The sequence below is a fragment of the Drosophila ananassae genome, chromosome 3L, assembly GCF_017639315.1.
Source record: "Drosophila ananassae strain 14024-0371.13 chromosome 3L, ASM1763931v2, whole genome shotgun sequence".
In the NCBI taxonomy this organism is placed as follows: Eukaryota; Metazoa; Arthropoda; class Insecta; order Diptera; family Drosophilidae; genus Drosophila; species Drosophila ananassae.
Genome location: NC_057929.1, coordinates 15303730 through 15326411, shown reverse-complemented (window position 1 = coordinate 15326411; position 22682 = coordinate 15303730). Strand labels below are relative to the sequence as shown.

Here is a 22682-nt window from a genome sequence, read left to right as displayed (position 1 = left end):
AAAAATTCACAGAAATACTCGCAGATAAGGCTGATATTTTCATATTTAAGCTTTGCTTTCTCGGCCGCCGAGTCATTCGATTTTAAAACTTTCTTAGGAAATGAGGACTCTAATTTTTGCGATCGCGTTGTGCTTTCTGTTTGAAAAGGATGATGCCAGGTTTCTGGAACCAAGATGCAAGTTAGGTTCACAGTTCCGGCCCAATAGTGCCATTAAAGAGAAAATAGTGGACGGTAGCGATGCTCCCAGGGTTCCATGGATGGCCGCTATATTTAACGAAGAGAAGTTCATATGTGGAGGCACTCTCATTACAAGCCGTAAGTATTTCCTGGCTAACCTATTTCCATTGTCCTTCCAATTGCAAACATTTTATTATTACAGGGTATGTTCTGACGGCCGCTCATTGCATTCGAGAAGAAAAGATGTAAGTAATGCAACATTTTTTTCCAATATCTCATTGGGGGTTTCCAGTTTGTCTTATATATTTTTATAAATAAATTCTCAGAAGAGTCTAGTCGCTGTTTTATTAAAATTGTTATCAGTTCAAAACTTACGCGTACCGTATATAATGCATGAATGTATATTCCCCCTAAAGAGCTCCCCCAAAATGTTTCATAAATTTTTAATTTTTCTTTTAGATATGTAGTTTTGGGAGCCTATAATATAACGAACTGTTCTGATCCTCTGGATGTCGAGGGAACCTCCGTTCATCATGAGTTCTCTAAAGACACTAAAGAAAATGATATCGCTTTGATTAAACTTAAGCGCAAGGTGGTGTTCAATGGTGGGTAGTAGAAGGCGCATATTGAATTCCCAATTTTTAAAGCTATTTTCTTCAGATATGGTGAGGCCCGTATGCATTTCTCTGAATATGGACGCGGTTGCTGTCCAGGTGGAGCATAGGAGCAATTTTGATGCATTCGGTTGGGGTTCAACTCGTAATAAGACACTCAGCGATAAATTGCAAACCCTTTCTATGGCAAAATACGACCGTCAAGAGTGCAGCAAGAAATTTAAAGTGGAGATCGGCGAGAGGCAAATTTGCGCCGGAAGCCGATCCGGTGACACATGCGCCGGAGACTCTGGTGGCCCGTTAGTGTCCCATGGGTTGACAAAAACCAAAAAGCACATCTATCTACAATGGGCGATCGTAAGCTATGGAGATAATGACTGCTCGGGGGTTGGAGTCTATACCAACGTTATAAAGTACGCCGACTGGATTGAGGAGAAAGTGTCTGATGCTTCTATTGAAGACCAAGAAGAGACCGTACCACCTCCTCTGTATACGACAACACCACCTCCGTATGCGACAAGACCTCCTCTGTATGCGGCAACACCTGCTCCGGATGACCGTGCGTTTCTTGACGATAATTGCGGAAAATTCGACCATGTGCTGTATGGCGTAAAACGTCTTCCGTTCTTGGTTACAATCTTTGGTCTTGACTTCACCGCCAAAGGCACTATTATCGCTAAAAGTAAGATTGGGTGTGGCTTTTGGATCGTTCAGATCTTAAATTAATGTCTTCCACAGGCTTTGTTTTGACGAATAACATAAATATTCTACTTGGTCCAGACCCAGACACTCTGTAAGTAATCTAGTTTCTATAAATAACCTTGACATTTGAGGTCTTGACATTTTCTTCGCTCCCCAGGGAAGTGGCCTTGATTAATCCAACTGGTTATTATGAAGAAACTAGGGTGGATGGAGTCCAAAAGTCGAAGGGCTTAGCTTTGCTCCATTTGAAATACCCCCTATCCATTTCAGGTAAGTGTTTGATTTAAATAAATTATTGATACAATGATTATGAATTGTATTTTCAGTTGACCCGATCTGCTTGTTGGTCAACCGAAAGTCTAGGACCGACATTATTGGCCAAAATTTGTATTATTCAAATGTAAATACCGGACTGGAGCAGCTATCGAGGAACAAATGCGAGACACGAATTGGGAAAAATGTTGATCCGAGTCATTCCGAGATCTGTGTTGAGCTCCCCGATATTCTGCAACAGTACGCAACTCCTGGCGATTCTTTTGGAATGTGGGTCAAGTCGAACCAAACTTCCAGATACATTATTGTCGGAATGGCCAGCTACTTAATTAATGGCGTCCAAGTTCTCACTGATGTAATTAGTAATACGGATTGGATCTTGAGTACAATCAAAAACATGGAAATGTCCGATGGTGATTTTTTCAATGTTACTTAATGCATATATTTAATTTGATTAAATACAGTGACTATGTTTCTTTGCACATTTACGGATACGGATATAATGCGAAAACATTCTGAATGCACTTAGTACCTAATTGTAATGATAGCTTGATCATTTTTCATTTGTGTAGCATGTTTGATTCGATTTACATACATAATCGTAAGAGATGTAATGTCTATAATATATTTACAATTCTCTAAGTTGCGGAATCATGCGTTGTGCGATTTTTGTGGTAAAGCTTGCGCGTCCGGAGCGCTACAGCACAAACTGCTTTATGGCAAAATCAAAACGAGGGACAGGGAGAGCTCCGACGACAGGACTTTGGTCCAGTTCGGTTGTTGTTCGGAATACGGGGCGACACAGGACGGACGGAGAAGAGCTTAAAACGAGACATTAAATTATCGAAGGCGGCTCCTGGACGGCTTAGTGCTTCGGGTCCTTGTTGTAGTCCACATAGACGCGCACCACCTCGCCGGAATACTTGCGTTGCGAGGGCATGAAGTAGAAGTCGGGTGTGTCTGATCCGCCGTTCTGGCGGGGATCGTCCCGCGACCGATCGTACCCAGAGTCTCGGTCTCTGTCCTGACGATGGCGGCGCTCCTCCTCGCGCTCTCGCTCCCGGTCCCGGCTTCCCTGTCGGGTTGCCCGCCGATCGTGGGTGTAATAGCCGGAAGGCTGCACGCCAGCAGGACTCTGCTGGTAGTGATGTGCCTGACGGGGCAGCGAGTAGGCCCGCTCCGCGTAGGAACTGCGCGAGTAGGGGGCTCCTGGCCCGGTGGCGCTGCTCTCCTGGGTGGATCGCCCGTTGGAGCGGTTGCCGCTGCTCTTGCCCTGGCCGTTAGGACTTTCGTAGTACATCTGGGACTTGCTGGTGGGCGAGTGGGACATGGGCAACGTGGTCTGCTGGCTGCTGGTGGTGGACTGGTGACGGTGGCGCGACTTCTCCTTCGATGTGCTGGAGTTCATCTGTTTTTCCTCCGTCTCTCCGTAGGGATCGAAGGCGTAGTTGGTGTTTGACGCGAACTCCTTCCACGGTGAGTTCTGGATGAGCTTCTCCTGCAATCACAGAGGGAGAGAGATTAGGTCGGAATTTCTTGGGATCAATCCTCCTCCAGTCAGCATTTGGTTGGGTGGAAGCTCTGGTCTATGCTCTATGGTATGTGGGGTGAACCTGACAGGTACTGCAACTGCTCTGGAATGTGCCATGTGCCTTACGTTAAACTCGAATCACTCTACCCTTGAACTCAAATAAAGGATCGGGTGGGGATCGGGTTAAAAAGTGATGTGATTCTAATCCAATCTGATGTGAAAATCCATATGTTAAGAGCAGGATGGCAAGGGTTCTAAACTCTTATTTTGATTATGAAATTACTCCTAGATTTTGTATATTCTTTTTTTGAAGGAAGTAGCATACAAATATCAAATACTGACTGGCCAGGAGAGCCCAAACACAGACTTAATAGAATGCAATTGGATGTGATTAGACTGGAAACATAGAAATGGGTTAGGGAGACAGATAGCGATAGATAGAAGTACATATTGGAGAGGAGCACAGAGAGTCCCTTGCAGAGTGACGAGGTGAGTAGGATTTTTGGGTGGGTGGGTTAGGTGACAAGGTGTTAATACAACAACAGAAACCACAAGAAAATAAAGACAGTTTTCAATTACCCATTTGGTTATAGAATTTTGATAAAACGCGGCACACGCACACACACGCAGATTCAGATACAGATACAGATACAGATACAGATTGATAAAAATATTTGAAAGGATACTGGAATTTAAACTATCTATGATATTAACTTTTAAGTAGAAAACATAAATGCTTTTAAGGCAGTTGTAGCTGTATCTCGGGTTTCAGATGGATCGGGCAGTGGGATATCCTATACGTAATCTGATCTTAACACTGACGGGGATTGTACTGATTGTGAGTCTTATAGATCGCTAGAGGGCTGATAGTATCGCTGGTGCTGTCGCTGTTGATACATGCGCCACTCTTCGGGAATCACGTAAACCAGCTTTAAACGACAGGAACGACAATGTTTAAATATTATTAGGAACGGAATGAGTAGCCTGGCCAGCACAGAGAAAAATAAGTTGCAACCAATACACTCGTTCAATTAGCTAAAAAGAAATATTTCCACGAAAACTGACTCACTGTGATAATCACTATAGTACTTCTTAATCACTTCTAATAATGACTGTTTCTTATGAAAATGGTGAACTTATGTTTCTCTGTGCTGTACATATTTGTATGCTGACCCATTTAATCGAGTTCAGGTTCTAATACCAACTCACCTTGGTGCTTTTGCTTTTGCGGGACGTCTTCCAGATGGTGCAGAAGGCCTGGATGAGGGCGATGAGCACCAGGGCGGCAATCAGGCCCAGAACAATGTAGAGACGTGTCTCGGACAGGTCAAAGAACGAGAGTAGCGTCTCCTTGGCAGTAGGCTCTGAGGCGCTCTTGTCTGAAATTGGATGACAAATTCTTTCAACTGTTTTGAATTGAAATGCCACGGGAGACTTACACTCTAAGGCTTCAAAGTCCAGATACTGCGGATCTACCGTAAGTGAACCCACGCGACCGGTGGCGATTTGATCCTTCAGTGCCGAGCGAATCGCATCGGCATTCTTTTGGGCTGCCACTTCTCCGCCATTGTCCACCGTATTGTTGTCCAAATCGTGCAGCTTCTCCACATCCGACTTGTCGAACATGGCCTGAACCTTGGCCTTCAAGGTGCTGCCCTCTCTGTGAATGAACATCAACAAAATTAATATTCGGCTCCCTAGCGGGATTTAAGTCGACTTACTTCTCGAATCCCAGGATCTCTGTCTTATAGTAACCAGTCAGGGGGCTGAGGATGCCATTGAATGAGTCCGAAATAGTGGCTGCCAAGTTATTGAACTCCACGGTGCCGGGTTTGGGTGCCTCGTAGGACTCGCCTAGGTTCATCAGCTTGACGCCCACGGCATAGACCAAACGACTGGGCGCCGGAGTGCTGGTGCCCACGAAAACTGCCTCCAGTTCTATCAGATGTATAGATTTTAGCCACAAAACGTATAAGATTTCAAGGGAAAGCCTTACCTTTACCACAGGACTTTATGCAGACACGACGCGAAGAGATTGGCGGCACCTGTTCGTGTTTCCTGATTTTCTTGTTCACCACATTAAAGGCTCCTCCCAAAACCGGGAAGAACAGATACAGGCAATGGTCGTCCGTGAAGGAAAGGTCCTGCTCGTCGTTACTGACGCGCTTGCGATTGAACTCCAGTATGGTCACGCCCTTCTCGATGCGTCCGGAGGCGTTGTAGATGTCCTGGCGATCGTCGAGCTTAGGCGGAGCATAGCCCAGCACCCAGGTGTCCATGAGGAAGGGTCGGCCACTGCGTTGGTCCACCCATCCAATGATCGAGTCCGTCTGGGACATTCTCTGATCATCGCTGAAGCCGATTCCGGTCCAGGTCTGGGTGTTCGACGTCTCGATGTGCCAGCGCATCTCGTCACCCTTGCCGGCGGTCTCCCAGCTGGCGTAGTACTCGCAGGTGTGCTCCTCCGGCGAGCAGTTCGAAGGGTACTTCCAGTGGCCGTAACAGTCGTTGTCCAGGACATTCGTGCTTAGATCATTGCGATCAGTGCTCGTGGCGGGCTTATCCTTTTCTGTTGGAATCAAAGTGAAGCATTTAATATATGTTGGAAGAAAAGAGAAGGAAGCTCCTTACCGAAGAAGTTGATTTGAGTGGCGCCGCGTTGCATCTGGTGACCGTGGTACTTGAGCTCGTCCGGCTGATAGAAGTCCTTGACGGACGAGGATTCTGTCTCTAGGCCGGAGGCCGGTACATGCACATAGCTGTTCGGTTCCTGGCCCTTGGCCCAGATCACGTGAGTCAGAGCATCGTCCAGGGTGTGGTCGGTGGGTTCGTTGGAGACCAGCTTCTTGCGGAAGATGATGGTGGTCACGCCGTTCTCTTCAAAGCCAGTTCCCAAGGCCAGGTTTGACTTTCCACCGTAGAACTCGTCGCTGCGTGGCGTCGACCGATCGCGGGTATAATAGTCTCCCACTCGACTGGCCATTCCGCGGGCAGATCCGATCACAATATCCGTGCAGTCCATGGGGTTGAAGTCGTGACGGGGTGTGTACGGATTCAGCCGATACTTGGGGGATTCTGAAGGGAAATATTGAAAAGGAATTACTAAGTTTATTACTAAGTTTTTTTGATGAAGTATGAGCTTACCCGAAGCTTCACGACGTTGACGATCAGACCTGGTGCTATAGGAAACACTAGTGGACACGGAGGTAACTCCTTCCAGTGGGATGTGCTCCTTCGCCACCCTCTTGGACTTGGCGCCATTTTTGGAATCTGCCTCTGGTTCACTCGTCGGCTCTGGTTCACTCTTGGGTTCACTTGTGGGCTCGGGTTCGCTCTGAGGTTCGCTTGTAGGCTCTGGCTCGCTCTTGGGTTCACTAGTGGGCTCTGGTTCGCTCTTAGGCTCGCTCTTCGGCTCTGGCTCGCTCTTAGGTTCACTCTTGGGTTCGCTCTTGGGTTCGGCCTCGCTTTCTGGCTCGCTCTTAGGTTCCGGCTCGCTCTTAGGTTCACTCTTAGGCTCGCTCTTGGGCTCTGCTTGGCTTTCGGGCTCACTCTTAGGTTCTGGTTCGCTAGACGGTTGACTCTTAGGCTCACTCTTGGGCTCTGGCTCGCTCTTAGGTTCGCTCTTAGGCTCGCTCTTGGGCTCCGCTTGGCTTTCTGGCTCGCTCTTAGGCTCAGGTTCGCTCTTTGGTTCGCTCTTAGGCTCAGTCTGGCTCTGTAATTCGCTTTTAGGCAGGATTCTAAGCTCTGCTTTGTTTTGTGGTTCACTCTTAGGTTCACTCTTAGGCTCAGCTTCACTTGCCGGCTCGCTTTTAGGCTCTGGCTCGCTCTTCGGTTCGCTCTTAGGCTCCGGCTCGCTCTTCGGTTCGCTCTTAGGCTCGGGCTCGCTTGTGGGTTCACTCTTAGGCTCCGGTTCGCTCTTAGGCTCGCTCTTCGGTTCGCTCTTAGGCTCGCTCTTCGGTTCGCTCTTAGGCTCGCTCTTCGGTTCACTCTTAGGCTCGCTCTTTGGCTCGGCTTCGCTGCCCGGCTCACTCTTAGGTTCAGGTTCGCTCTTAGGCTCACTCTTTGGCTCGCTCTTAGGCTCTGCCGCGCTTCCTGGCTCGCTCTTTGGCTCTGGTTCGCTCTTGGGTTCCGGTGCAGGACTCTCCAGAGTTGTGGTCAGATCTCCGATGTCCCGAACCAACGGGAAGTTCTTGCACTCCGGAGTGAGGTGACGGGGCCTCCAACCCAGACCCACCCACGAGGTGCTGTTCACCTTGAGCACCACTTCGATCTCCTTTTGCTCCTCCAGGAGTCGCCAGTACATGTGGTAGTCGGGGGACAGCTCCTTCTTGGCGTAGGAGGAGAGGTCCAGGCTCGTGCTCTTGTAGGGCGATCGCTTGTTGCATCCGATGCCAAACCAGCCAAAGTTACAGTAGCACTGACGTTGGGGCAGCGAGGTGCCTCCCAAGTCGACGCACTTGCCCTGGACACCGCAGTCGGCATCGGCGGTGCACTCGTCCTTGTACTGGCACTGCGGGCCGTAGAAGTTTTTGTCGCACTTGCAGCGAGACGGGAAGTACTTGCCGTTTCCGGAGCAGGTCTCCTTGAAGTCCTTGCGCTGCCGAACGTCCACGTCCGCGCAGGACCAGAAGCGATAGCTGTTGGACCATTCGTCCGCCTGGCGGAGCAGTCGCAGGGTGCAGTTGAAGCACTCGAAGTCCTTGGGTATGGCCACCTGATACGCCTGGGCCCTGTGGGTTCAAAGTGGAATATTTTATCCCAAATGGTATGGAGTGAGATATGAGATAACTCACGTGACATCTGTGCGCACAAACTCCGAGTTATTCACATGGGGCGTCAGGTCCAAAACAGGTCGATCAAGGGCATCCAATAGTTGCAACCGAAAGCCGCCCTGGAAAAGTCACAATTATGAATATGATTATGGTTATGGTTGCGCCAAAACAATGACTGAGAACTTGTGACGCGATGTCGTGTAGATTCACAAACATGGGAATCTCCAATCTCGATCTTGGCTCTACGATCTTGGCTTCACGTTCTATGTGGACTGCGTGCTTGTGAGGCAATGGATGCTCGGCTAATTAGAGCTTCGGGTATCGGAACCACAAAGGGGCGTGAGTGTGCCACAGATCCACTTACCTTGTGCGGATAGGCCAAGTGCCAGGTGACGTTGAACTGCGATCCGGCGAGCAGGGAGGTGCGTATCGAGCCTGGAACGGAATGAAATCAGAGCGTGATCAGTGAGCCGGTGATTATGGGTGACAGTTGCCGTCGAGGGCCGGCTCGAGTCTCATAATTAAGTGCATTTTCCCCCCCGAAGCCCTGTGGACTGGTTCTCCATTGAATGGCAACGAGTGCACCTGCAGACCCGCCCCTCTTCCGCCCTATGGCAAATTGCGCATGACAGGTATGTATGTTTTCTTCTCTTTTTTAAATACCCAGCCCCAAAACATCTTTGTAAACCTGCCCAGACGAATCTCATACTCGTCCGTTGCATAACACATTCGTGCGGTAATCTTCGCTGACCAGCTGTGAAAAAATTACAACCTGAATGGAGGGACACTGCCAAATATTTCTGCTTGGTTATGATCTTTGATCCTAGAAATTGTTTCCTCAATCGGCGAGGCTCTATTTTGTCGCAGTGTAGAGTCGGAGTAACTATCATGGCCCGGCTCGCACATCGTTGGCAGTCAATAGCCGACGAGTTGCTAATTGAGGCCAATAAACGTTTATTGCGATGCTGGCTGGGATCGGCTCCGCCGAAAGCGAAAGGAGGAGTGTCACTTTCCAACACGTGTCTCTGTCTTTTTTTCCTCTGAAATCTTTCTCTCAAATAAGGAAGCTGAAAATTATGATTACTGCTAACACGAGATCGCGCAGCCAGTTAGCCAAAGTCACAGCAAAGTGGCCAACATGGCAACAAAAAAGACCACTGATCACTTGAATCATTCGATTGTGCAGCTGGTCATCGTCGTCCCCAAATATGGACATAAGTTGGCAGCTGGATAGATGGACATGACACCGAGTTGTACATCAAGTGGGGCATAACAATTGCATGGATTCTAGGGTATGTCCCAGTCGAAGTGCAGCTGCGGTTGCCGTTTGTGGGTCACTGGACGTGTTCCTTGGCCGGAAAACTTTTGATTTCTATTGCGCAACCTGTGGCGGGAAATCAGCTTCCATTCTCCGACTGGAGCTTCTCTGTTTCTGGGCCAATCTCCGATGCAAATCAGTTCGATTTCAATGCATTCTTAACATGTCAGTGAACACAGACCACACACACACTCGCTTGCCTCCCCGCTTGGGAGCTTTGTTTTCTTTTTATTAACCTTTTTGTGAAACGGAAAAGCCACCAAACCAGATCGAGAAATGGGTTAACCGACTAGCGGTGGATAAATCAAGTGTTCCCATTAATAAATCGAAACAACACACAAATTATGTCTGAAAAGGGGCGGCACCTGTATCTGGGTATCTGAGTATCCGAATCTGAATCGCATCCCAGGCCATGCACCAAATTAGCAGGTGTGTTTTGTTTTTATTTTTTTTTTGTATTCACGTTTCTCATGGTCCCGGGTTCGATCAGTTGAAATTTTCTGGTTAATATTTTGTACGCTTTTTCGTGTTTTGCTTCTACTCTGTCATATTTCCCATGAGCACAGGCCCGCGAAAGTTGTTCACCTTTGCTTGGTTTTGGAGGCTGCTGCTGCTGCTGTAATTTGTATCTGTATCTGTGTATCTTGGGGGCTGTGTACTTGTGTGTGGTGGTGGTTGAGCTTGAACTCGCCGGCATCGTCTGGCCATTTCGAAAGTCCGTCCCGCTCCACCGCCGGATTCAAATCAAATCGGTCGGGGCCGCCTTGGATCGGCTTCTCTTTTTCTGGTGGAGATGCGCGTGAAATCGGTTTATAATTGATTGGAAACCTGACTAATTTGATAGCAACTTGAATTCCATTGATAGTCAAGGGGAGGATCACTTTTTGTGTTGATTGAATTTTTTGTTTTTTTTTTTTAATTTTCTAAGCAAAGATTTATGAAGTTTTTCGACGCTTGTGAGTCAGTGTCTCTAGAAACGTATCGTTCCCTAGAGAAGGTGTCCCATCTAATCTGGACATGGGTGGACGACCCTGACAGGCACTTTAATAATGGGTGGCATTACATCATGCCCCCAACTCCTCCACCCCACCCTCCTTGAGGCAATTTGCTTGTTGATAGAAGAATGTTTGCTTGCATGCATTCTAATTGCATGAAGCACCCAGCAACACATCCATCCAAATATGGTCGACGCCTCTCACGTAGCCTCAAACAAAGACTTCCGCAATGCACTACTGTTCACTGTTCAGTATACACTGTTCACTGTACAGTGTGCACTGCAAATGGTTGACAAATACACTTCCAGGCAGCCGCCTAACGAAGCGTTGCACATGCGCCGTGGAGGGCAATAAATTTCAGCATTCCGTGGAGCTGGGCGCTGGGGGCTGGCGGTTGGGGGCTTGGAGGAGAGGAGTGGCCAACATGCCATAAAATTAATTTCGCTTTGGCAACCCTACACTGGCACAGCCACAGCTAGAGACACCAGTTGCCACCGTTCAACGCTGTGGCTGCCACTGCCGCAAATTAACCTGACCAAGTGGTTAACATCTTGCCAGCTTTGGCAGCTCTCGATATTTTCTATGGTGCACTTGGAGAAATATGGCCAATTTAGTTAGCCAAAAGACTGCCTAAGAACAGAGCTTTTTTGAAGCCATTTTGTTAGTGCAACATTTGCATTCACTGCAGTTGCAGTTGCAGTTGGAAGTTGGAAGTGTGGTTCGTGTGGTGTTGCTGCCGCTGTGGTCAAGGAGTTTCGCTTTAGTTAATTGCTCGTGACGTTGTCTTGGCCAAAACCACTACCAGACCCCCTCCAAAGGCAAGCCAGGCCGATCCAATCCAATCCGATCTGCACTCCACTTTGCTGCCACTTGCAGTTTTCGGTATTTATGGGTTTCCATCGACTCCCGATGCAGATACATTTCAACAGATGCATTTGCAAATTCTGTAGCGCGCATATTTATGCATTCCCTCGGCCATATTACGTATACGTAGCGGGGTCCAAATGTCATTTGTGCCCGGCGGACTCATTGATATTCTGAATGGCCCACAATGCGACATTTCGCTACAGGATTTAGCCACAATGGGGATCTTATGGCCTGAAATATGAGCTCATGATGCAGTTGGCCAGTTGAATATTGAAAAACCTCCGTAAGTTCAACTCCGACTGACTAATTGACATTTACACTGCACTGATGCTCGTCCATAATTATCGGAACCGATGTTTTGTCAACCCCAGTTGATGCATTTCTCAATCGGTACATCAGTGACACAAGAGGCGACCACAACTTGACCTCCATTCCAGTTCCAGTGTGCTCGTCACTCAGAAAATCACAATTACGAACCGAGTGGAGTCGCGTCTCTGTGGCCATAAAAACAACATGGAAACAAAGCCAAATCAAAACAAATCGTGTGGCAGCCGACACAGAAACAAAGCCAGTGAAAAAGAGTGTCAAACACGGACAAATTGAGTTGGATTAAAAGATACTCTGTTAGATACTCTGGTGGTGAAGTGGTGCTCCATTGAGGGGCCACAAAAAACACACAATTCAAACAAGCTGCAAGATACAGAGGTCAGTCCCCACTTTCCTTCCCTTCGTTTTGTTTTTTCTGCCCCAGTGAACCAAATGCAACCTAAAAGTGGCCAACTTGTGGTATTGCAACAGACCAGAAAGTGTGTTAGAGTTAGGGAATGCAGATTTCTAACGAGTTCCCTTTTCGAAAATTCGATATATTTCGATAGAAATTTTTGATTTAAGGTTTTGATCTAGATCGTCAGAGATTATATCCCCAAATGTTTTAAGGTATTTTGCTCAGGAATCAGATGAAAATAGTCCAAGATATGGACATCGGAGGGTCTATATACGGAAAACCTTGGTTTTCCAAAGGGGTCCATCAGGAAAAAAGGAAAAAATATCGTTCGAAAATTTCGATTCAAGGTTTTGATGCAGATTGATGGAGAATCGATCCACAAATGTTTTAAGGCATTCCGCTGAAGAATCGGATGAAAATTGTCAAAGATATGGACATCGGAGGGGCCACATGGGGAAATCCTGGGTTTTCCAAGGGGGTCCATCGGGAAAAAAGGAAAAAATATCGATCGAAAATTTCGATTCAAGGTTTTGATGCAGATTGATGGAGAATCGATCCACAAATGTTTTAGGGCATTCCGCTGAAGAATCGGATGGAAATTGTCCAAGATATGGACATCGGAGGGGCCACATGGGGAAATCCTGGGTTTTCCAAGGGGGTAATATCGGGGGGGGGGGGGGGGGGGGGGGTAAAAGCATCGGGAAAAAATATCGTTCGAAAATTTCGATTCAAGGTTTTGATGCAGATTGATGGAGGATCGATCCACAAATGTTTTAAGGCATTCCGCTCAAGAATGGGATGTAAATTGTCCAAGATATGGACATCGGAGGGGCTGGATACGGAAATCCTGGGTTTTCCAAGGGGTCCATCATGAAAAAAATGAAAAATCACGTTCGAAGATTTCGATTCAAGGTTTTGATGCAGATTGATGGAGAATCGATCCACAAGTGTTTTAAAGTATTCCGCTCAAGAAATGGATAGAGATTGACGTAGATATAGACATTGTATTTAAAAAATTACTATATTTCTGAGATAAAAATCGAAACCCCTATTAGAAACTGCTTGCCACCAATGTCGTAATCGTGGATAGTGACCGGAATATTTAGAAACCGATCCACCAAACAGCCATCTCTGCCCCCAGCGACTTCTGTGTGTGGCGTAATGGACGAGTGAAAGTTTTTCACTTGCAGCAAGTTGCATTGGCATTCCACTTGCCTCGCGTCGGCACATACATCATCGTCATCAAGGCGGCAAGTGAGCCAGCCGCAGTGGCCTCAGAGGCAGTTGCTGCTGCAGTTGCAATGGAAGTTGCAGAGCCCGGCGAATACGCGTTTGGCAAGCTGCAGCAGCCGCTGGCGAAGGCAAAAGTTGTCATGCCCCGAAATGGGTTAAACGTGCCACCGGCCGCGGCCAGGCAGGCAGGCAGGCAACCAGGCGGCCCACGTTGCGTATACGCAATATAATTAACAGCAAGCGCCGCAGTAGGAACAAAGCCAAATGAAACTGCAAGCAAAATTGAAAATGAAAATAAATGCTGCGCACAAAAATGTCGCTCAACGGGTTGTACCTCAAGGTACCTGAATGCCAGAGCGTACCTGAACAGTACCGGTACAGTACAGTACATAATGCGAATGTGTGTGCGATACTTTATAGACATATCCATGGAAATTGATTTGGCATTTTGATGCGGCACACGTGTTCCGACCAGTTGCCAGTCTCCAATCGCCAGTTACCAGTTGCCAATTACCAGCCACCTCAAGGCAATTGTCGGTTATAATTGATATGCAAACGGTATGGATGGGACTAGCCCAAAAAATGAAGCCCTTACCCTGTCCCCTTGACTCGATATTATTGAAATTTCCAAAGCTGAAGAGCCGTCGGAAAGGTGTTATTTTAATTTGTTTTCATTTTTCGAAAGTGCATAAGAAATTCAACGACACAACATAATCATAATACTCATAATTTGTGTGACCCAATTTCTGGGTATTGGGATCCACACGCATCGAGAAAAAAAATATGTAAAAAAAAAAACACACACCTGACGAGCGAGTGGTGGCAAGTGAATGGCGGCCAAGTTGCTTCTCTGCTCGCTCGCGATATGCAAATTAATTGGTAACACTTTGCTCAGCCGCAGCCACAAAAGCAAGGCAAGTAGCATTGAGCAAGATGCCGCACATACATAATAACAGTAACAACAAAGCCGCAGCATAGGCATAATATGCATATGATCGTTATGCAACGAGCGAGTGCAAAAGCAAAAGTGCACGTCTCTTGGAAATTATGAATAAAATCAAGCAGCATGCAGTGCGTTTCAGAGGCATAAGCCATTAGCAGCTCCACACGAATGACACAATTTGATACGATTTCTATGCGTTCAAGGCCAGGCTTTATTCGCCGGTACAGTGTAGCTACCCTAAAGGCTTCCAAAACCCCAAAACTCTAACTATTTATGTTTTCAGTTTAAAGCTTGGCTTATGAAACGCACTGTGGCTCTTATGCTTATGTGTGAATTGAACGTGCTTGGCCAATTACAGCTCTCGGCCAACACCGAGTGCATAACCAGCCGTAATAATAAGCCATAATATTATAATCGAAGCGTGCCTGGCAGACGGATTCGTGTTAGCCAACTTTGCCAATATTTAGCCAACAGTTTAAGAAATAAAATAAATGAAAAGAAAACTTACCCTTTGGCATGCCGCATGGCGCTTTGGTGCGGGAATTGTCCAAAAAGTCCAGATCGTACTTGCGGGCAGGTGGATAGGTGAGGGCCACATGCGCCTCCGATCCGAAGTAACCGAGGTAGCAGCACCCGGCGAGGAGCACCAGCAGGGCCCCCAGTCTTGTATTATTTATGGGCATTTTGTATTCGAATAATTTATTTCTTTTCAATTTTTTGGCGATTGTCGGGGAGTTTCCTTTCGGCATTAGCACCGCGAACCGTCGCTATTCAAAGCTCTTCTCTCTTTCACTTCTTTTGTGTAATTGATTTTTACGGGGATTTCTGCGTTTTGGTTGGCAGGTATGTGGAAATTATAAAAATTATATAATTGATTTGGTTACACGGCCTGAACGGCAACGAATTGGCCAAACATTTCAGCCGACTGCAGAGCGGGACCCTGAAAAGAAACAGTATTTATAGATTTATTTGCCGAGAATTGCATAAGGCGGAGGGATCTGGCCAAGATGATTTATGCCAGTGGCCAAAACAATGACTAGGAAATTTCCCACCACCTCCCCATTAAAGTTTCTTTGGCGATGAAAAATTCAGAAAGTGTCGAAAGATTCGTTTCACTTTTCCCTGCAGATTTTCATAGTGACGAGGCGACAGATACTTCGATGCGATGTATCTTTGGCGGAGCTAAGCTGCGTGTGAAGCTCAGTTCAATGTTCGATCGGAACGCCTCGGGCATATGTACATATATATTTTTTGTACAATATTGTATGTGTGTACTTGTGTACTTATCCAACGCCTTCGCAGCTGAGTGAAATCGAAGGCCTTGCCGCGTTCAACAGACTAATCAAAGCCAATGACAGCTGCCACCCAGCGAGTCAAACTCTAAGATACTTAGACACTTTGGGTACTAAGTCCCAAAGTCCACCGAAAAAAACATAAAGCTTGACCAACAAAATGACATTAAAACTACATTTTGTTATTTCCTCATTACCGAAATTAGAAAAAATATATGTAGTCTTTAAAAAACATTCTCTGTCTTTGTTAAAAATAGAGTTATTCACTTTTTAATATATACTATTTTCGGGTCGTGCATCTACCTGTTTGAAAAACACCGTAGCCCCCGGCCTAAATGACAGCAAATGGCGGTGAATTGGGCGGTTAAATGTGGCACGGCCTGGCCAATTGTTTGGATTTGGCAGAAAAAATAAACTGAGAAATGGTGGCACAGTTTTGACAAGCAAATTGCATGCTGCATGAAATCTGTTTTCTTGCCCCAAGATAAATCAACGACAATTGGTGTTAGTTGGTCTCGCTGATTGGCGAAAATGCCCACGATTTGGCCAGAATGGGAACGGCCAGGCGACGCCTCTTGACCATTCTATGCTGTTCCACTTCCACCAGCCAGTGACATCTACAATTGAGTTTTCAGCTCGGTAATCTCCGAGTCATTGTCCAATGTCAGCCACAAATATCTACCATATACTATTTGTATCTGTGTAGTAAACTTTTTTTCTAAGCCGTAACGGTAGCAACTTCCGAGGCAGCAGCAGCTGACCACCTCGTTTGGTTTTGATTACTGTCTGGCATTGGGAGCAGCCCCAGCAGCGGCAACAACACCATCAGCAATAGTAACGACTTCAGCAACATCTGAGACTGTGACGACCACATGGCCTGACATTGAAGTCGTCAAAGCAAAACAAAATCGAAAAGCATGTAAAAAATGTTAATTAAGCCAGGCCAAGCCAAACAAACACAAATGAAGTGGCATAAACCAGTATCTGGAGCAGAGCTGGCAACTGGGTTAGAACTATTGGGAGTATTCTAGGCATGTGCCAAAAAGACTTCATTTCATTTTGAATTGCCAATAAAAAAGTTATCTTTCGATCAACCAAAACAATCTTCAAGTATATTAAAAACGACGTATTTTAATCTCTTCTTGGGCAATCAAAAAGCCCACATTTTAGGCCAAACTAAAGTAATGGCGCCCAGCTGGAGACTAGGTATTGCCAAGATAGGCGGGAATCTTCTGTGAATGGGTGATCTGCGTGAGGCCAACCGAAGCCAACTGTCTAGTTGGCCCGTCATGAGTTGGCCAAAACCCCCGTTCATTACCCAACCGACTAAGGGAAAATGCGATTCCGAGCTTGGAGTCTGGAGCCCTGAAGTGGAATTTAAAGCTGACTTAAGAGGCAGCTGGATGGCTGGATAGCTGGAGAGCCGGACTTAGATGAGCAATTACTTTAATTGAATTGGCTCTCGGGTGCTTTGCATTTCCACTAATTAGAACTGAGATGTAATTAACGAGAGCCACAATTGCCAGGGCGAAAATGAAACTTAAACAGCCGCAACCGCTTCAAATGCAATTCACACGCAATTAACTGAAGTCTTTCTCAAGTCTTTCTGAAACATGTTGGCCGAGAAGAACACTTGACTCGGTTTCTACGGCATATCGATTATAGCCTTATATCCAATATAAGACTTATAGCCATATAGCTGCGGACATAAACATTTGGCCACGCTACTCATGTTCGATTCACGGCGACAGCGAGTGGAAAAAAATGCAGTCCAACTGGTTACGAAATATTCGAAAAGCTCATTCATGTTGAGCTTCGGATACAATTTTCAAAATACACCGACTGCGCTGCTATTTGTATCTGTATCTCAGAGACTCAGTCACTGAGTTTTTTCTTTGGCTGGGGGGGGCATTGGTGTGAGTGAGCCTGGGTACCGGAAACCGGTTACTGGCCCCAAAACAAAATATAGTCAGCTATTAATGGATCGACGATAAATCGATGCTATCGGGGCCCCAGACTTTGGCCAACCGACTCGGACTCTGGGGCGGCAAGTGTATCGCCTATGGCCGCTCCCAAAATAAAAGAGCCCAGAAATTAGAGCCACGAATCTGTGGCCGAAATATATTTCAGTTTTGGCAACAAAGCTCCAGCGCGCACGCTCCATTTTAAGTTGGCCAAATTAGAGAATAACATGGCAGCGAGATAAATAGAAAATTGTTAAGGAAAATAAAAGGAATTTATTATGTAAGTTTACAATTTATATATTCCGGAGGATACATTCTTTATGCATACATTCGATATTCGTGATTTTGATTAACCCACTAAATAGCAGAAACTATTCCAAAAATTGATTAGCAAGCTAGCACGACTTTCTAATCGCCTTTGATGAACCACCCGGCGTATGGGTGATGTGTGCTTTTTGGCCAGAGGCTGTTAACGGTCCATGTGACTCTTTCGGACTGCTCGATACGATACTAAACAGAAAACTGAAATCGGAATGATGTGGACTGAGAGCTGAGTGCGAAAATCAGCTCGTCATGTCGGTTATGTGAGTGCTTCTGCTGCTGTTTTGCTTTTTAGACACTGTTTGGTTTAAGCATTTCGTGTTTGGATTTCTATTTGCGCGAAATTTCTCAACTTTAATGTCACGCACCACGAATCTGGCGCCGAACTTGGACAGGAGAGTCGCCAATAATGAGTGATTGACAAACATGTGTGCCAAGTGGGCTTATTATAATTACTGCACAGCACTGAGGAAAACGTTCGCACTTCATTTATAAATTGGAGTTTACATTAAGTTTCTCTATGACCTATACAATTGTGAGGCAGATATTTATGGAATTCTATCCTTTCTATTATAGCCGATGTTGCTAGTAGTTTGGAATAAAAAATGGCCAACAGTGGCTGCAAAATGTCAAGTGCTAATGCTCGTTAATCAATTCCATTGATGGAGTCGACACATCAGAGTCTCCTCGATGACATCTTCGGTTCGCAGTGAAAGTTGTCTTCGTACGAGCCCAAGTTTTTCATTGATTTTTTGTTTGTTTATGTTTAATTTCTATTTCACCTTCGATTTCGACTCGAATGACTCGGAATGCAACTGGGGAACTGGCGGGGAAAAGTAAACAAACGCTCGGACCGTCACTTTCGATGGGTTCTAATCTATCAATTAGGAAAATGAAACCATCATCGAGATGACAAATTATACTATATTCGGGCATGAGATACCCCACACATTTCCGATTTTGTGACATTGTGGCTAATTTTCGTTGATTAGCATAGTGGAACCGTGTAATCTGGCGGTGGAACTGGTGCAGCCAGTTTGGCATTCGGGGGCTCATTCGCTTTCGGCATGAATATTTTCCAAGTTGGAAATAATTTGCCACTTGGCTCTTGATTTCTTCAACTTTCACGAGAACGAGCTACACGGGTTTCGGGCCATCTCCCTCGAAGGGGTCGCCTTTGGGGGTCAGGGTGAATCCAAGGGTTAAGACTCTCAAACAGACAGACAGATAAATAAACAAGCGTTTATTTGCTGTCGCTGTTTTATGCTTGTTAAACTTGATCTCTAAGCTGGCATCCAAAGTACCAGTACCTGTATACCCTAAGCAATTTGTTCACATTGCCCGCAGCCGTGGCAAACTTTGCCTATAAGATCATATTTCACCCAGACTTCATAGCGAGATAAAATGATGCCCGTTGCGACTGAGTGGGCTTTTGGCATTAGAAGGCAAGACAGCTTGATTTGTTTTTATTCATTTAGTGCCGCAAACATAAAATACTCATAAGGTAGGAATGAATAATGCCCCTCTAATTGATAATAGTTATTTAGGAATTTAGTTACAGAAGTCGAAGTCGCTGTTACGTCGTTACTTGAAGTGTAAAGGCTGATTTCATCGCTGAGCCTCGTGATTTGTATTTATAAACACTTTATCACTGACGAGATCCCTTTGTCCATATTCCCCGGCATTTGAGCCAATACCTCTCCGCATCGCATCCCCCGATCACATCCACATGTTAATTTATTAATGAGTTGCAAAAACCTGTCCAACCTTTACATAAATACCTGTATACAATCTTTACAAAATGTTGCCAAAAAAATTGTTAACGGCAAATGCTTTTCTTTTTGCTTTTTTGGGAGGATAACTTTCCCATGGCAAGCCCCGAAATTTCGCTGAGTAATTTCTAATGTCACTTGGGACGCGATGGTCGAGTGCCCGCCAAGATCAACTCGGAGCCACCCGATTCGCATTAAGATCTAAGGTCGCACGCCTTAGGCATTTGAAATTAAATTAAGCCAGTCCGTTGCTGGCTGTGTTACGCTCTTTTGCGTAATCTGATGTGCGATTATGTCCATTTACACGGGCTGCTTACAAATCCGCGGCATTGAAACGCACGCGGCTCAAATGCCAATCCGACTGGACGCGCAAAACAAAAGACTTAGGCAACGAACTCGCATGCCGCGCATTTTGCAGCGCAAGTACGCAGCATCTCGTTCGAACGGGCAGCGTAAACAAAATAATAAAATTCAATTTAACAGCCATTATAAACAATATTTGGCAAATGAATGCGAAATATTCGCCCGACACGATATGTTATGAATCTTGGCTGAATTCAGGTTTTCGGGACTCGAACGACTACGAACAAGTGCACAAATTACAAATTGGTTTTTGTGTTCGACTTTGACAGTTCAAATTACGTCTGAAGAGTCAAGATGCGCTCCAAGGTTCCCCCACCTGTACGTCGTACGCTATACACTGTATATATTTCTAACCAGTTTGTTTAGCCAAGTTGTGCCCCGCTCCTGCCTCCTCCCCAGAACGACCATTAGACAAACCTGCCCAACAGCGACGTCCACGACGACGGATCTGACGGATTCTGTTTCTGATTCTGATTCGGGTTTCGTTTACCTTCGCGCATTCTCACTTTTTTTCGTCGTTTTATGTTTTTACTGACGGCTTTGGTTTTTCCTTTTGTCTTAAGCTGTTATTTTTGGGGCTTATTGGCATTTTTGTTTGGTTTATTGGCCGCTGGAATTCGGCGTCTGTAAGTATGTTAATAATAGCGCTTTATATGAGCAGCCGTAAATTCTTTTTATAGTGGATGGGGAGCGGGGGCTCTGGGAGAACCACTCAGATCATTGGCGGCCTGTGTGTGTTAGACATTAGACGTTGGTGGATGCCATCCGGTTTTGGCCTTTGCAGCTGGCAATGCTGCTCGGCTGCATTCCGGGCATGACTAAGAAAACCGCCAGCCGCGGGTTTAGAGTCGCGGGAGTTATTACCCTCAAGGTCACTACTTCTGGCGCGGTTTCTGTTTCGGTTTAGCATCGTTTTGGTCTAATCTTGGCATGACAAGGCGGTTCTCCCCAATCGATTACACTGAGGATACATTTTAAAATTTGATTTTTTTTAATTAATCAACATCTCGAAGTGATTATATCCACTATCAAATATTACGATGATATAATTATGACCCTGATTTTAATGTCTTTTCCGAGTACCTCAAACTCCATGCCTGATCGGTTAGCTTGGATGGTTTGGGGGTCAGCCATTAGGCTAAGCGGCTTAAATGCGGCTTAAATGGAATGGAGACAAACAGTTATCGAGGCGATGAAAACAAAGGAGAATTAATTAGATTCCGGTGCTGGATAGGGTTGACTAATGGAAGCCAAGAAGATCTCTCCACAGCAATCGGAATATTTGAGGTTTTCGAGTCTTTTAGTCTCGGCTATACAGGTGACTCAGTGGCGGATTCGACATTTCTTTTTATTCGACCATGATTAATGGACTTACAATGCGCATACGCATACGCGATTTTGGCGTTTCTTGGCGAACCATTCTGGGCTGTAGAGGCCCGCTCGCAATGGCTTTTTAGAAATGATCTCATCTGCCACAGAGTCGTATTGGCTCCAGCATCGCGGTTCTGGCGGCCCACATCGATCTCCGCAGAACAATCCCCGAAAAGCAGCTGTCAGCTGCCAAACGATAATTTGCAATAAATTACACCTGACAAACGGTGTGTTCGTGTGAGTGATCGTGTGTATGTTTCGGCCTTTAATTACAAATATTTGTTGTGGTTAATTTCACTTTTTTTTCCATCATCCGCTGCGACATGTGCAGGGAATTTTAAAGTGAGTACCAGTTTGCATTGGCAATTCAGAAGGCATTTCAGATTTTTTATAATGGGCACATATATATAGCCTATAGTAATAAGCGCTCTATAACCAAATCTTGCTCTAGCTATTTCCTATATTTATCTAAACTTTTCCTGCTAACGAATCAAGCAGAAAAACTGCCTCCGGAAAAGTTTCGCTTGACTAGCTTTTAAAAATCATAGGAACTCCTGGAACGTCAGATTTTTTTCAGTGCAAGGTAGAGGCATTCCACGAAAACTTACCTGAAGATGATTATGGAAAGAAAAGAGAAGCAGCGCCGGCGAATGCACGAGGCGATGTAGGCGGCGATAAGTTACGAAAAACGCAAGCAAGCGCACTAGAAGATCCCAATCCCCATCCAAATCCGAATCCGACTCAGGGGCTAATCAAAAGTTACAACACGCACGCGCCTTGCAACGATCGTCTGTTGTTGCCTTAGTTATTTTGTTGGGTTTTTGATTTTTATTTTTCTCCGAGGGGTTCTGTGAGGTCGGGGAGGCTTTGGGTAAAAATGTAAAAAAAAAGGTACAGAGACCACGATACACGATCAAAGTCAAAACAATGCAGTCGCGGCACTTTTAACGTTCTCCGCTGATGATGCACAACCGCGCAATTTTCAGTGGATTGCGACGGCACCCACAGGTAAGTCTCTCGGTGTGTGCTTGAGTGTGTGGGAGGTGATGTGTTAATCAATCAGCCAGCGCATATCGAAAGTACACTATTTTGTTACAATAATTTGGATATTTGTGTTCATTATACGGCTATGGATAGATTTGTTGCAACGGCTGTACGTGACTGCCGCGTACTTGCACAACGACCGCAAGTATCCAAGGGATCCACGCTCCGGCAACTCGACGTTCCGATTGGTTCCGTTCCGAAAATGCCGAACTTCAACTCAGCAGGAAGAGCCACACGACCACACGTTCGCACTGAAGCGCCTCTCGATCGAAACTGAAGATCGAAACGGCAGGTAAGCCAGGTGAGGCTACGACGAGGTGGCACTCCGAAAGCTGGCAAAGCTCGCTCTCTTTGCGCCAACTACTTGCCCGAATCCGGCAGCACTCCACGAAGACTTTAAGCCA

General features: G+C 45.9%; 2 protein-coding genes across 3 annotated transcripts; one reads left to right on the top strand and one right to left on the bottom strand.

Annotated features, from left to right (window-relative positions):
- The first annotated feature begins 71 nt into the window (after positions 1-71).
- LOC6494182 (acrosin) lies at positions 72-3211 on the top strand. Its single transcript, XM_001960778.4, has 7 exons — positions 72-317; positions 382-424; positions 639-784; positions 840-1475; positions 1532-1586; positions 1653-1765; positions 1822-3211. Exons 1-7 carry the CDS (start codon positions 101-103, stop codon positions 2202-2204), a joined length of 1593 nt encoding a protein of 530 aa, XP_001960814.3. The 5' UTR covers positions 72-100; the 3' UTR covers positions 2205-3211.
- On the bottom strand, positions 2183-22576 carry LOC6496394. 2 transcript variants are annotated; one of them, XM_001960777.4, is made up of 11 exons: positions 21843-22576; positions 14660-15091; positions 8436-8506; positions 8093-8190; positions 6444-8029; positions 5931-6374; positions 5296-5868; positions 5021-5237; positions 4739-4959; positions 4509-4678; positions 2183-3266 (listed from the first exon to the last, which is right to left on the bottom strand). In XM_001960777.4, exons 2-11 carry the CDS (start codon positions 14898-14900, stop codon positions 2634-2636), a joined length of 4254 nt encoding a protein of 1417 aa, XP_001960813.2. In that variant the 5' UTR covers positions 14901-15091; positions 21843-22576; the 3' UTR covers positions 2183-2633. The 2 variants fall into 2 exon arrangements, with proteins under 2 accessions (XP_001960813.2, XP_044571596.1); XM_044715661.1 differs by lacking the exon at positions 2183-3266 and adding an exon at positions 3890-4228.
- Positions 22577-22682: the final 106 nt, after the last annotated feature.

Excerpts from the sequence above, each read along its gene's own strand:
- LOC6494182 (XM_001960778.4), top strand. The coding sequence starts at position 101 with ATGAGGACTCTAATTTTTGCGATCGCGTTGTGCTTTCTGTTTGAAAAG. Across the intron at positions 318-381 it reads AGGCACTCTCATTACAAGCC|GGTATGTTCTGACGGCCGCT; the intron begins GTAAGTATTTCC and ends TTATTATTACAG. Across the intron at positions 1,766-1,821 it reads ATACCCCCTATCCATTTCAG|TTGACCCGATCTGCTTGTTG; the intron begins GTAAGTGTTTGA and ends TTGTATTTTCAG.
- LOC6496394 (XM_001960777.4), bottom strand. The coding sequence starts at position 14,900 with ATGCCGAAAGGAAACTCCCCGACAATCGCCAAAAAATTGAAAAGAAAT. Across the intron at positions 8,030-8,092 it reads TTTGTGCGCACAGATGTCAC|GGCCCAGGCGTATCAGGTGG; the intron begins GTGAGTTATCTC and ends TTGAACCCACAG. Across the intron at positions 4,679-4,738 it reads GGACTTTGAAGCCTTAGAGT|ACAAGAGCGCCTCAGAGCCT; the intron begins GTAAGTCTCCCG and ends ATCCAATTTCAG.